The sequence below is a fragment of the Schistocerca nitens genome, chromosome 3, assembly GCF_023898315.1.
Source record: "Schistocerca nitens isolate TAMUIC-IGC-003100 chromosome 3, iqSchNite1.1, whole genome shotgun sequence".
Lineage (NCBI taxonomy): Eukaryota > Metazoa > Arthropoda > Insecta > Orthoptera > Acrididae > Schistocerca > Schistocerca nitens.
In genome coordinates this window covers 727351373-727365872 of record NC_064616.1, presented here as the reverse complement: position 1 = coordinate 727365872, position 14500 = coordinate 727351373, and the positions used below count along the sequence as shown (strand labels likewise).

The 14500-nt window shown below is 45.1% G+C and overlaps 1 protein-coding gene across 1 annotated transcript in view; it reads right to left on the bottom strand.

The window, feature by feature from the left end:
- LOC126248701 (uncharacterized) overlaps positions 1–14500 on the bottom strand; it is a 729031-nt gene that overhangs the window by 179617 nt on the left and 534914 nt on the right. The window contains exon 4 of the mRNA XM_049949985.1: positions 5096–5391. Coding sequence (XP_049805942.1) covers positions 5096–5391 — 296 coding nt within the window. The remainder of the gene's footprint in view (positions 1–5095; positions 5392–14500) is intronic.

Sequence of the window (14500 nt, the reverse complement as noted above, 5' to 3'; positions counted from 1 at the left end):
CCCACTTCCAACTGAGCCCCGATGACTCAGTGAAGACGTATCTAGAGACGCCCTGCACAGTGGTGGGGTACTAATCTCAATGTCACCCGCCATACGACCTGACGACCAGAATGGACGGTCTGGGGTCCCATCTCTTTTCATAACGGGCCCCTTTGGTTGCTATTCGCAGCTTCCTTAAAGCCCAGCGGCATGTCGACGATATTCTACCACCTCCCTCCGTTTTGTTTCCCCTCATGAAAATAATCCTGGGCTTACATTTCAGCAAGATAATGCCCGCCTGCACAAGCAGAGAGTTTCTACTGCTTGTCTTCGTGCTTGCCAAACCGTACCTTGGCCAGTAAGGTTTGGATCTTTTCCCAATTCAGAACGTTTGGCGCATTATGGACTTGGCCCTCCACCCAGCTCGGGATTTCGAAGCTCTAACGTGCCACTCTTGGAAAGAGAGGATATTCGGCGAATGGACTGGCCTGCCCGTCCTCCCGACTTACACTACTGGCCATTAAAATTGCTACACCAAGAAGATATGCAGATGATAAACGGGTATTCATTGGACCAATATATTATGCTAGAACTGACATGTGATTACATTTTCACGCAATTTGGGTGCATAGAGCCTGAGAAATCAGTACCCAGAACAACCACCTCTGGCCGTAATAACGGCCTTGACACGCCTGGGCATTGAGTCAGACAGAGCTTGGATGGCGTGTACAGGTACAGCTGCCCATTCAGCTTCAACACGATACCACAGTTCATCAAGAGTAGTGACTGGCGTATTGTGACGAGCCAGTTGCTGGGCCACCATTGACCAGCCGTTTTCAGTTGATGAGAGATCTGGAGAATGTGTTGGCCAGGGCAAAAAAATGGTTCTGAGCACTATGGGACTTAAGATCTGTGGTCATCAGTCCCCTAGAACTTAGAACTACTTAAACCTAACTAACCCAAGGACATCACACACATCCATGCCCGAGGCAGGATTCGAACCTGCGACCGTAGCAGTCGCGCGGTTCCGGACTGCGCTGGCCAGGGCAGCAGTCGAACATTTTATGTATCCAGAAAGGCCCGTACAGGACCTGAAACATGCAGACGTGCATTATCCTGCTGAAATGTAAAGTTTCGCAGGGATCGAATGAAGGGTAGAGCCACGGATCATAACACATCTGAAATGTAACGTCCACTGTTCAAAGTGCCGTCAATGCGAACAAGAGGTGACCGAGATGTGTAACCAATGGCACCCCATACCATCACGCCGGGTGATATGCCAGTATGGTGATGACGAATACACGCTTCCAATGTGCGTTCACCACGATGTCGCCAAACATGGATGCGACCAATATGATGCTGTAAACAGAACCTGGATTCACCCGAAGAAATGACGTTTTGCCATTCGTGCACTCAAGTTCGTCGTTGACTACACCATCGCAGGCGCTCAAGGGTAACCGCAGCCATGGTCTCCGAGCTGATAGTCCATGCTGCTGCAAACGTCGTCGAACTGTTCGTGCAAATGGTTGTTGTCTTGCAAACGTCCCCATCTGTTGACTCAGGGATCGAGGCGTGGCTGCACGATGCGTTACAGCCATGCGGATAAGATGCCTTCATCTCGACTGCTAGTGATACGAGGCCGTTGGGATCCAGCACGGCGTTCCGTATTATCCTCCTGAACCCTCCGATTCCATATTCTACTAACAGTCATTGGATCTCGACCAACGAGAGCAGCAATGTCGCGATACGATAAACCGCATTCGCGATAGGCTACAATCCGACCTTTATCAAAGTCGGAAACGTGATGGTACGCATTTCTCCTCCTTACACGAGGCATCACAACAACGTTTCATCAGGCAACGCCGGTCACCTGCTGTTTGTGTATGAGAAATCGGTTGGAAACTTTCCTCATGTCAGCACGTTGTAGGTGTCGCCACCGGCGCCAACCTTGTGTGAATGCTCTGAAAAGCTAATCATTTGCATATCACAGCATCTTCTTCCTGTCGGTTAAATTTCGCGTCTGTAGCACGTCATCTTCGTGGTGTAGCAATTTTAATGCCCAGTAGTGTATATAGTTACGGCGCGTGTGGGATGCGTTGGGGAGACGTATTGCGGCACGTCCACGTGCACCGACGACCATCCAACAGTTGTCAACCGCGCTGGTGAAGGAATGGAACGCCCCACCACAAGAACCCCGTACCAGTATTGCGACCAGCATGAGAGCACGTTGCAGCGCTTACATTATCGTCCATGCTGATCGCACAGCCTAATAAGAACCATGTCCAGTGTACTGTCACGAAACGCGGTGACCTCAGTATAATTACTCTGCTTGAATGAAAGTGTTATATCTGTTCGTGTCATTGCGTATATCTTTCAGTTATTCTGTGCTCTACTGGACTATAATGTAACAGTTCTTTCTACGTATAGTCCAAATTTCACCAATTGACGGTGACATATCATGCGAAAGTTACTTTCTTTCTCAACTTTTACGCACGAGTTTAGTTGATTCTAAGTGTTATATCCTGTATTAAATGTAGGTCTTCTTTAACATTGGTGCCGTCACGTGGAGACAATGTAAAATATGTAGGAGAGTGCCTGACTGCCCTAATTTTACTATGATCAATAAATAAATGAAACATTTCGCAGCACTACTGTTCAGTTATGTTATCATGACTAAAAGTACGCGTATGTAATGATGCAATATTTCGTCGTATTTTACATCAATAAATATGTACTTCCGCAAGGAAAAGTCAGAAGAGGCCCAAAAATTTCAGTGCCTAATATACGAATATATGAAAAATGTCACTCCAAGACTGAAGCGAAAATTAGCCGAAAATGCAGTATGTAATAAAAAAACACAAAAGAAACTGTCAATTTTTATAAAATGATTTGTTTAAAAGTAAGAAACGATATCGCTTAGAGAAACAGTTGACACGGCTTTAAATGATGCTCGCAATCATGTTCAGCAATGAGATTACACGGTCTACAAAATCTACCAGACAAATATGCTCTGCCTGCGCGGGATAGACGCGCGTTCTCAAGCGTCTTGTCACGGTCGGCGCGGTTCCCCAAAAAATGGTTCAAATGGCTCTGAGCACTATGCGTCTTAACTTCTGAGGTCACCAGTTGCCTAGAACTTAGACCTACTTAAACCTAACTAACCGAAGGACACCACACACATCCATGCCCGAGGCAGGATTCGAACCTGCGACTGTAGCGGTCGCCCGGCTCCAGACTGTAGCGCCTAGAACCGCACGGCCACTCCGGCCCGCGGTTCCCCCGTCGGAGGTTCGAGTCCTCCCTCGGGCATGTGTGCGTGTGTGTTGTCCTTAGCGTATGTTCGTTTAAGTTAGATTAGTAGTGCGTAGACTCAGGGACCGATGACATCAGCAGTTTGGTCCCATAAGACCTTACCACAAATTTCCAAATAAATAAATAAATAAATATGTAAATATGCTCTAGTCCTCTTTAAAGTTCTAAGAGTCTATGTTGAACATTAAAAAATGGTTCAAACGGCTCTGAGCACTATGGGACTTAACTTCTGAAGTCATCAGTCCCCTAGAACGTAGAACTACTTAAACCTAACTAACCTAAGGACATCGCACACATCCATGCCTGAGGCAGGATTCGAACCTGCGACCGTAGCAGTCGCACGGCTCAAGACTGTAGCGCCTGGAACCGCTCGGCCACCCCGGGCGGCGTTGAACATTAAGCTTTAAGCTTTAAATTATCAATCGGCATCTCATTTACTGTACATGATGTCGAGCATCATTCAAAGGCGCGTCAAATGTTTCACTAATCAGTTTCTTACTTTTAGACAAATCATTTCAGAAAACATTTGACCGATATTTTTTCTAAATTTTTAATTTCAAAACTTTTTATTGATAGTTAAACATCACACCAATGTAATATTTTAAACGCAAATAGCTAGACCTTCAAGTGATGAACTGTTTGACACTCCTTTTATATAGCAGCAGCTGACTGTAATATACCTGTTTGCCCTCAAATCACTAATCAAGTTTTCCTTAAATACCTTGATTACTTTCGAACAATTACATTTATTCTTTCAAAACTAGACCTCACGCTGTTGAATTTGATACATCATTTTCCCATTTCCTATTTTTCGTTTGGCTATGAAAATTCTTATAAAAAGTCTCCCTCAACCCGCTAATTTTTTCTTAAATAACCTGATTACTTTTAAGCAATGAAACTGTTGTGTACATAGTTCCGCGCAGTCAGCGCGTACACAACTTTCCCAGTAGAGTGCGCCCCGCTAAGCACAACAGCGCAGGCGCAGCGCTCGTCCGTCTCCGCACTACGAGATGACGCTGTCTTAGAGACGGACCAAATTCTGCTTCCACCGATCCGGGTATTAATATGTAACGCAGCCAATGAGATTGCTGCTAACGTAGAACCTTTTCTCCTCGCGGATCACACTCGCGCAGTGATACCTGAACGCTCGAGGTATTATAACGAGTGTACAGACCTCCGATTAGTCAGTCTGTACCAGTCTGCATTAGTCTGCATTTATCTGTACCAGTCTATAGTCAAGTTTCAGTCTGCGCCTAATAAGATTATCATATTCCTGTACGTAGCCATGAAGAGATATGTATAGACACTATTCATGTATCAGAGATATGTGAGAATAAGATTAACGTACCAAGACCAAAGGAACTTCAGATTGTCAATTGTAAATAGCATCCAGAACCGTCAATTTGATACTCTAAGCGTGCAAGTGGCATTTCTATCGTCTGACCTAACGGTAGAAGATAAGCACGCCACGATAAGACCACGAGATGTATTGCTGACACTCGCCTACTTCGCTAGAGCGACAAGTCAAATAATCTGATGGTGTGTGTACCGAAGGTCTTACAGTACGCACACCACAGAAACCTTATTTTGTAAGATTGGACGTCACGATGGTCAGTTTGATACCACGTTTGTCCGTTTCCGACTATTCTTTCGGCCATGAAAAATCGGGCAAAAATGCATTGCATAATTTCTACGGAGCCTCGTTTCTTCTCCAGTCAAACATTTGGTCAAAGATCAGCCCTTACGTACGAACACTGAGACGACACAAGTAAAGAATGTGAGTGAGTTATGTTACGGAGCAGACCTTTTCATCGCCGGCGGCTTTGTCGGCTTCGGCGTCAGCGTCCACGTCGGCGTCCGGGTGCGGCGGCCGAGGCGGGTTGAGCTTTGGCAGCAGGCCGGCGGCGAGGCGCTCCGCGGGCGTGCGCGGCTGCGTCAGCCGCTCCTGCGAGCGCCAGCCCAGGTACGGCTGGCGGTAGTTGAACGACGAGCGCAGCGACCCGCACGGCGACGTGCTCGCAGACGTGCCGCCGCTGTTGAGCCGGCTCGTGCTCCAGCGCATGTACACGTGCGGGCCCGGGCTCGGGCTCAGCAGGTTGCCTGCAACCGACAGCCACCGTTACTCTGTGCTACTGTTCCTACTTAATGCACACACATCTGATATTTCATATGTAACTCGACGTCTACAAAGTCTAACAAGTAGCGAGAATGTATCTCGAGGATAATGTACCTCGCAACGTATGATGTTTCCTGGTCGGTGTCTTAATCTAGTGACACGATCACGTGGGGGAATGCGCACGGCAGGCCGCTATAAGCACATTGGCATTTATTTATTTATTTTAGACGTGAAGTGGTGTTTTGTGTTGCTGTTGTAAGCATTTTGCGTGAGACTCATTCAAATGCTATATACCTGTAACTTCCTGGCAGATTAAAACTGTGTGCCGGACCGAGACTCGAACTCGGGACCTTTGTCTTTCGCGGGCAAGTGCTCTACCAACTGAGCTACCCAAGCACGACTCTGGCAGAAGTAAAGCTGTGAGGGCGGGGCGTGAGTCGTCCTTGGGTAGCTCAGTTGGTGGAGCACTTGTCCGCGAAAGGCAAAGGTCCCGAGTTCGAGTATCGGTCCGACACAGTTTTAATCTACCAGGAAGTTTCATATCAGCTCACACTCCGCTGTAGAGTGAAAATCTCATTCTGGAAACATCCCCCATGCAGTGGCTAAGCCATGTCTCCGCAATAATCTTTCTTACAAGAGTGCTAGTTCTGCAGGGTTCGCAGGAGAGCTTCTGTAAAGTTTGGAAGGTAGGAGACGAGATACTGCCAGAAGTGAAGCTGTGAGGGCGGGGCGTGAGTCGTGTTTGGGTAGCTCGGTGGTAGAGCACTTGCCCGCGAAAGGCAAAGGTCCCGAGTTCGAGTCTCAGTCCGGCACACAGTTTTAATCTGCCAGGAAGTTTCATATCAGCGCATACTTCGCTGCAGAGTGAAAATCTCATTCTGCTAAATACCTTTCTAAAGCTATTTGGAAGACACTTTTAATTCATCTGTTACATAATTTTATATTCAGTAACATTGTATAAATTTTTAGAACTGTTATATAATGAGTGGACAGTTAAGCCATACTTCGTCGGTCGCAAACCAACTTGTACCTTTAAATGGAAGAAGGTCTTCTATAATCTACTTTGCGATATTTCCAAATGAACTGACTTTCTTTAATGTTTTATCAAAAATGGCTCTGAGCACTATGGGACTCAACTGCTGTGGTCATAAGTCCCCTAGAACTTAGAACTACTTAAACCTAACTAACCTAAGGACAGCACACAACACCCAGCCATCACGAGGCAGAGAAAATCCCTGACCCCGCCGGGAATCGAACCCGGGAACCCGTGCGTGGGAAGCGAGAACGCTACCGCACGACCACGAGATGCGGGCTAATGTTTTATCGATTTTGCTTATCTTGAAAATGGAAGCTTAAGTTCCAAACAGCGAAAAATGGAAGTTTAATAAGTTTCGAACAGCTTCTACACTGTGCAACACTGTTTAAAGCGTCACTTCTTCGAAACCCTGCAATTGTTGGATAAGTTTGAAAATAGGCTCAAAGATACGTACAACAGCAGTTCATAGTGCTGTGGAATGTGGTAAAAAAACCGCAAATTGGCATTCATAAGAAGAAGAACAACACCAAAAATGCAACAGGAGCGTAATATGTAAGAAATTATCCACGCAACCTGCCACTGATGATGCCTTGCAGAAAATAAAGGCGAAACGCGTATGGCACTAAAACTGTGTTTTATTCAGTTGCTGTCAGACGGTACATAAGTAAAAATTATCAATATACCGTAATACTACATGCAACTGAGGAAGACAGGACTACAAAAGTTGAAGACGTACAACCCTCCTCTGTAATGGTAGAAAACCGTGGTGCCTTGTGACGTCAATATCGGGCTCGACGATGTTTCAGACAGCAAGGTACCAACAATTGTGAAAAAAAAAAGGTCAGGCCCCAGAAGTTGATGTGAGGTGTAAGGTGGGTTAAACATGTCACATTGGAACCAAATTTCACCACAAATCTGTCCAGTACCACCGTGAATGTGTCACACGACGGGAACGTTGTCACACCCCCTCTTACGCAAATTTCACGCCTTCCTCTGCGATGGAGGTCAGAACTGCAACGTCCAGCATTGAAATCGCGCTGTTTTCTTACGTGTGGCCGAAGGATTCAGACACACTGTCGCTCAGTATCCTCCACGAAACATGCGCTGGCTTGCGGATTATGTATGTAGATGTAGGTGACACGAAGGGCGCAATAAAATCACCCCTTCCCTTGGACCATTGATTCCCACACATTTTTCGGTGGGGAACGGCAGTTAGTAGAGCAATGATCAACTGGACGATGTTCTGGACTGCAGAGGAACCGCAAAATTTTCTCTGGTATCCAGCGTTGAACCCCTAATACCATCCAAAACCTTTCGACGAAATTTGAACGTTATCTGAAGTCGTAGAGTGTGTTTATGCCTTTCACACTTCTGTTTTGTGCCCTCCTGTGCCGTGATCATGGAGGTGTGCGACTTTCACACATGCGTGAATAGAACAGCAAAGGGTCACTCACAGACCCTCCGTTCGGCAACGCTCTCGATGCCCACCTGAGCACCTTTATTGAGCACTTTGAAAATACTCTGAAGAGCCAAAGAAACTGATAAATCCACCTATATCGTGTAGGGAACTCACTAGCACGCAGAAGTGCCGCAACACTACGTGGCATGGACCTGACTGATGTTTGAAGTAGTGCTGGAGGGAAATAACACCATGAACACTGCAGGGCTATCCATAAATCCGTAAGAGTACGAGGGGGTGGAGATCTCTTTTGAACAGCACGTTGCAAGGCATCCCAGGTATGCTCAATAATGTTCATGTCTGGGGAGTTTGGTGGCCAGAGGAAGTGTTTAAATTCAGAAGAGTGTTCCTGGAGCCACTCTGTAGCAATTCTGGACGTGTGGGGTGTCACATTGTCCTTCTGGAATTGTCCAAGTCTGTCGGAATTCACAATGGACATGAATGGATACAGGTGATCAGACAGGATGCTTACGTACGCGCCACCTGTCAGAGTCGTATGTAGACGCATCAGGGGTCCAAAATCACTTCAACTGCACGCGCCCCATACCATTACAGAGCCACCACCAGCTTGAACAGTCTCTTGCTGATATGCATCGTCCATGGATTATTGCGGTTGTCTCCATACCCATACACGCCCATCCGCTCGATACAATTTGAAACGAGACTCGTCCGACCGGGAAACATGTTTCCAGTCATCGACAGTCCAATGTCGGTGTTGACGGGCTCAGGCGAGTCTTAAAGCTTTGTGTCGTGCAGTCATCAAGGACACATGAGTGTGCTTTCGGCTCCGAAAGCCCATATCGATGATGTTTCGTTGAATGGTTCGCACGCTGACACTTGTTGATGGCCCAGCATTGAAATCTGCAGCAATCTGTGGAAGGGTTGCACTTCTGTCACGTTGAAAGGTTCTCTTCAGTCGCCGTAGGTCCCGTTCTTGCAGGATCTTTTTCCGGCCGCAGCGATGACAGAAAATCGATGTTTTACCGGATTCCTGATATTCACGGAACACTCGTGAAATGTTCGTACGGGAAAATCCCCACTTCATTGCTACAGCGGAGATGCTGTGTCCCACCGCTCGGGCGCCGACTACAACACCACGCTAAAACTCACCTGAGGCAGGATTCGAACCTACGACCGTAGCGGTCTCGCGGCTCCAAACTGTAGCGCCTACAACCGCTCGGCCACTACGGCCGGCGCGTAGTAGTCAATCACCGTCTGTCTCTGTACCCAATCACGCCACAGAAGGCTGAAAAAGCATAAAAACTTTATGCTGCTTCAAATAATGTCCAAATTTCGACGATTGGTTTTGAACGATTCCAATTGGTTCCACCCTGTATACCAGAGCAGGCTCGCAATATCCATAAAGGAGGATTGAATCGTTCTAAGAGTGTCAGCAGTGTCAAAGAACGCCGTACTATTGCTAATCGCACTGCGGACTGTTGTTTTCGGCCCTGAAATGAAATGTGTGGGAATCAAAGCCCAAAGGCATGGTGTGGTTTCATTGACGCCCTTGATGCCAGCTCCTCAAGCCTTTTCGTTCCGATACTGAGTGGCAATGGTCTGAAATGTTTCCATCTGCCACACGCAAGAAAACCGCGCGATTTCCATGTCTGCGTCGCGGTTTTGATATACATCGCAGAGGCGTCAAAAGAAGGGGTGAATGTGGATAAGACGGAGTGTGACGACCTTCCCATCGAGTGAAGCGTTCATTGTGGTTTTGCGCAGAATTGTGGTGAAATTTGGTTCCAATGTAACATTAACCCATTTTACACATCACATGACTGTCTGGGCTCTGCATGTGTCGGCACCTAGCTGTTTAAAGCGTCGCAGAGCCCGAGGGTGACGTCGCAAGGCGCCATGCTTTTGCATTACAGAGGAAGGTTGCAGGAGCCTCTGGGCCATTCTGTGGCACAATGGGAGGCAATTATTGTGTTGCGCAGTGTATTTCAATATGTTTTTCACTTGTAACTGGATTCTGATAATGTTTCTCCATAATTTGATTTCACTTAGTGATTCCTGGTTTGCAATAAAGTACCGATGTGACAGACTATTTAATGCACTACTGACAAGATTTTCTCCATTACAACATTTTTAAATCTAAATAAAATAATTGTTCCTAGGTACATGAACATGTTGTACGTTGGAAAATTTTTTCACATTTAGGAAAACTTCACCTATCCAGAGTAATTTTTGTAATTTCAGAAAAACGTTGCAGTACACAAACAGTGACTGTTTTCATGTAGAGCTGAAATAAGAAAGTATGCTAAAATTGTATTACAGAACTGGCTACTGGCAAAAGTCTGAAAAGCGTGCCAATGTACAACACTTCTCCCTACGCAAAAGCAAGATTATTTTACTGCGTGGTTTCCACTAGTAATATTTTTATCTTTTACGACACTGAACTATTGATTTGAATGGTATACTGCCACGAAATGAACTACTGGGCGGATTAAAGTATCCATTGATTTTGCGCTCATTATGGCCAAGATCAAGCTGTGCTTTCATTTTTTAAAGATTGTCGGAAATGCATGTCAGGTGCAACAGAGTTGTGATACAGAATATACGCTGCCTGACAAAAGAACTCAAGCATTCAGAAGACATGGCCTGACACCAATGTAATTTAGTAAATGTACTACCATGCACAGAAGTATTCGAACGACCAGAACTGCTTTCTGCCTGATTTCTGAGCAAGCTACATAACGTAACTTTTTGCAGGTCCTCTAATCTCTCTTTCGGTACAGTCGTTTTGCGATACAAGATGGATACAACAAGAGACCACTAAAGAACACTTCTCTGTACACCTATCAGTTCAGAAGCAAGTTAATATCACGATAATTAAGGTCTCAGGAAACACGTTATGAGAGGTGATACGCTCTTAAACACATGTAAACTCGAATTTATTTTAATAAATTACATTTCAGAAAACAAGTATCAGCTTTAAAGTACATAACTTTTTGTTCTAAACCGGGACTCAGAACTCCTATCGAGCAACTACTGTTCCTTTTAACTAACCACGAAAGATCTTAGATATGGTTTCAATCAAAAGTAACAAAGTATGCGAATGTTTAAACTTGGAGAGATTGTATAAAGTTTGCGTTGGACGGGGATCTGAACCCAGCACCTAATCTGATTATTAAATAAGCACTATCAGATGTTACATATTGATTTATTTCGCCAGAGGTGAGGCGAAAAACTGAAATGACGTGACGAAAAAGTTTTGTCTTATCGGGATTCTAATTCGGCACGTAACGCCGTTGTTTTCTAGCCACTAATAAATGTTACATCTCGGCTTATTTCGCCAGTAGAAAAATGTGCACTGCTCAGAACTGGAAACGACAAAACAAAAAGTCCCGTGTCTGACTGGGAGAGTTCAAAATCATAATTATCTGTAGTTTAGCGTGCGCGTGCTACAGTTTGAAATGACATGATTTCTTTTTTTTTTTTCCGGACCAGGATTAGAATCTTTACGTGGAGACATCTCAAGTTCAAACACAATAAGAAACAAATGCCCTGTGACCATATATGACGATTGGTTCATTAATAATAAGAAATTTCGAGTACAAGGAAGCTTACAGGTGACAGAATATCAACTTGAAGCAACTTTCGCCGGTGTTACGGCAGAACGTTTACCTACTCTCCTCCAGTCGGTAGCGGAGGGACATCATTTGTAATGTGGATTTAGAATCACGATGTAACCCCAAGTTGTTCAACTGGAGATACCACAGGTGAAGAGCGTTTCTTCGTGGTTGTCACAGTTGTTGCCTGAAGTGTGAATCGAACCCAGACATAAGCATTCAAAGCTAGAATTACTCCAACGTACCGCCGAGCTACAAATATTGCTAATATAAATGATTTTGTCATAAAGGACGCTCCACACTGGATGAGAATTCTGACTTCCTAGAGACTGTTCGAAACATTAATTTCCTTGTTCGTCCGCGTCGCCTACACCAGCTGCCTCTGTTACTCAATATGTACTTTCGACTTAATTTCGTAATTACTAAAATAAAATCACATAATGCTCATTTGGACGAATAAGCGTGCGGAAATTTCTACAGGGACTATTACTTTCCAATTGATCAGCTGTGGTGCTGTATGTTTTAGTGGTCTAGTGGCAAACGTGGTACAATGGAAACGAGATGCCAAATAATATGGAGTGCATTCATTTCATTACAAACTCGTGATCATTGCTCGTGCAGCATATCATGGTTTTTTGACGTGTTGTCACGCAAGTTGCCTTTTTTTTTTGCGGTTCTGGAATTTATCGTGCGGTGACTTATTGAATGTTGAAGAACTGAAGGTTATCAGGATCGTTGTTTCAGCGTCAGAAAACGGAGTGTGATGCAGGAAAAAGTCATTATGTTCTTTTTTCACTTAATAAAAGATGTATGGGAGAAGTGTATTGAAGGAATCATGTTAGAAAATAGTTTTCTCGTTTCAGGTAGGATCGATTCGATGAGAATTATTCACCACATTCAAGAATAACGAATGACTTTGATGAAGGATGTTTTTATGGTTTACAACTGTGATCTGTGTCAGAGTGCCCAATTAATGGTAAATGTAATGAACTGCGACAATAGCTGTGGTTGGCGGACATAGCCCACCGTGGCCTCGAGGTACCAAAGTAGTGTCTACAACGATTGTTTAAGAGATATTCAATGACTCGTATTTGACGTTTGTTCGCCGTGTAGCGATGATTTCAACACAGAAATACTTACAGAAGCAATGAATTAGGTTTGAACACGAAATGTTTAATTTATTCATTCCCTTACCAATTTTCTACTTTTTCTACTTATTCCATGGTGATATCGTGAGTGAGGTGTCTATTCTTCACGTGTATTTGGCACTCTACTTTTGCCCTTAAGTTTTTAGCTAACCTGGAGGAGAGTGGCTATAGGTATTGCCATGACATATATCCATCGTTTACAAAGCAGTGACATTTACTATAATAAATTTGGGTTTACAAGCTTTAATGACTGTATCATCTCTAATAACATATTTGTGTCTTGATTGAGAGTCATACACAGCACTGTAAATTGTAGTATCCAATTGTTATAATTAAACGTCTGTACCGAAGAGAAATTTGAGGACCTGCAAGAAAAGAGCATTATTTGGGTTGCCTACAAACGAGACGAAAAGCAGTTCCGGTCGTTGAGATACTTTTGAGCGTGATAGTAGACACCATCTGTGGATATATAAATGATTGGAGTTGCAATTCTCGGTGACACGTAGGACTAACACCAGAGTTTATTAGTGTTGTGCGTTTCTAGTGTTGTTACCAGGGTTGGTAGGGTTTACACTACTGGCCATTAAAATTGCTACACCACGAAGATGGCGTGCTACAGACGCGAAATTTTACCGACCGGAAGAAATGATTAGCTTTTCAGAGCATTCACACAAGGTTGGCGCCGGTGGCAACACCTACAACGTGCTGACATGAGGAAAGTTTCCAACCGATTTCTCATACACAAACAGCAGTTGAAACGTTGTTGTGATGCCTCGTGTAAGGAGGAGAAATGCGTACCAGCACGTTTCCGACTTTGACAAAGGTCGGATTGTAGCCTATCGCGATTGCGGTTTATCGTATCGCGAAATTGCTCCTCGCGTTGGTCGAGATCCAATGACTGTTAGCAGAATATGGAATCGGTGGGTTCAGGAGGGTAATACGGAACGCCGTGCTGGATCCCAACAGCCTCGTATCACTAGCAGTCGAGATGACAGGCATCTTATCAGCATGGCTGTAACGCATCGTGCAGCCACGTCTCGATCCCTGAGTCAACAGATGGGGACGTTTGCAAGACAACAACCATCTGCACGAACAGTTCGACGTTTGCAGCAGCATGGACTATCAGCTCGGAGACCATGGCTGCGGTTACCCTTGACGCTGCGTCACAGACAGGAGCGCCTGCGATGGTGTACTCAACGACGAACCTGGGTGCACGAATGGCAAAACGTCATTTTTTCGTATGGATCCAGGTTCCTGTTACAGCATCATGATGGTCGCATCCGTGTTTGGCGACATCGCAGTGAACGTACATTGGAACCGTGTATTCGTCATCGCCATACTGGCGTATCACCTGGCGTGATGGTATGGGGTGCCATTGGTTACACATCTCGGTCACCTCTTGTTCGCATTGACGACACCTTGAACAGTGGACGTTACATTTCAGATGTGTTACGACCCGTGGCTCTACCCTTCATTCGATCCCTGCGAAACTCTACATTTCAGCAGGATAATGTACGACCGCATGTTGTAGGTCCTGTACGGGCCTTTTTGGATACAGAAAACGTTTGACTGCTGCCCTGGCCAGCACATTCTCCAGATCTCTCACCAATTGAAAACGTCTGGTTAATGGGGACCGAGCAACTGGCTCGTCACAATACGCCAGTCACTACTCTTGATGAACTGTGGTATCGTGTTGAAGCTGCATGGGCAGCTGTACCTGTACACTCCATCCAAGCTCTGTTTGACTCAATGGCCAGGCGTATCAAGGCCGTTATTACGGCCAGGGGTGGTCGTTCTGGGTACTGATCTCTCAGGATCTATGCACCCAAATTGTGTGAAAATGTAATCACACGTCAGTTCTAGTATAAATATTTG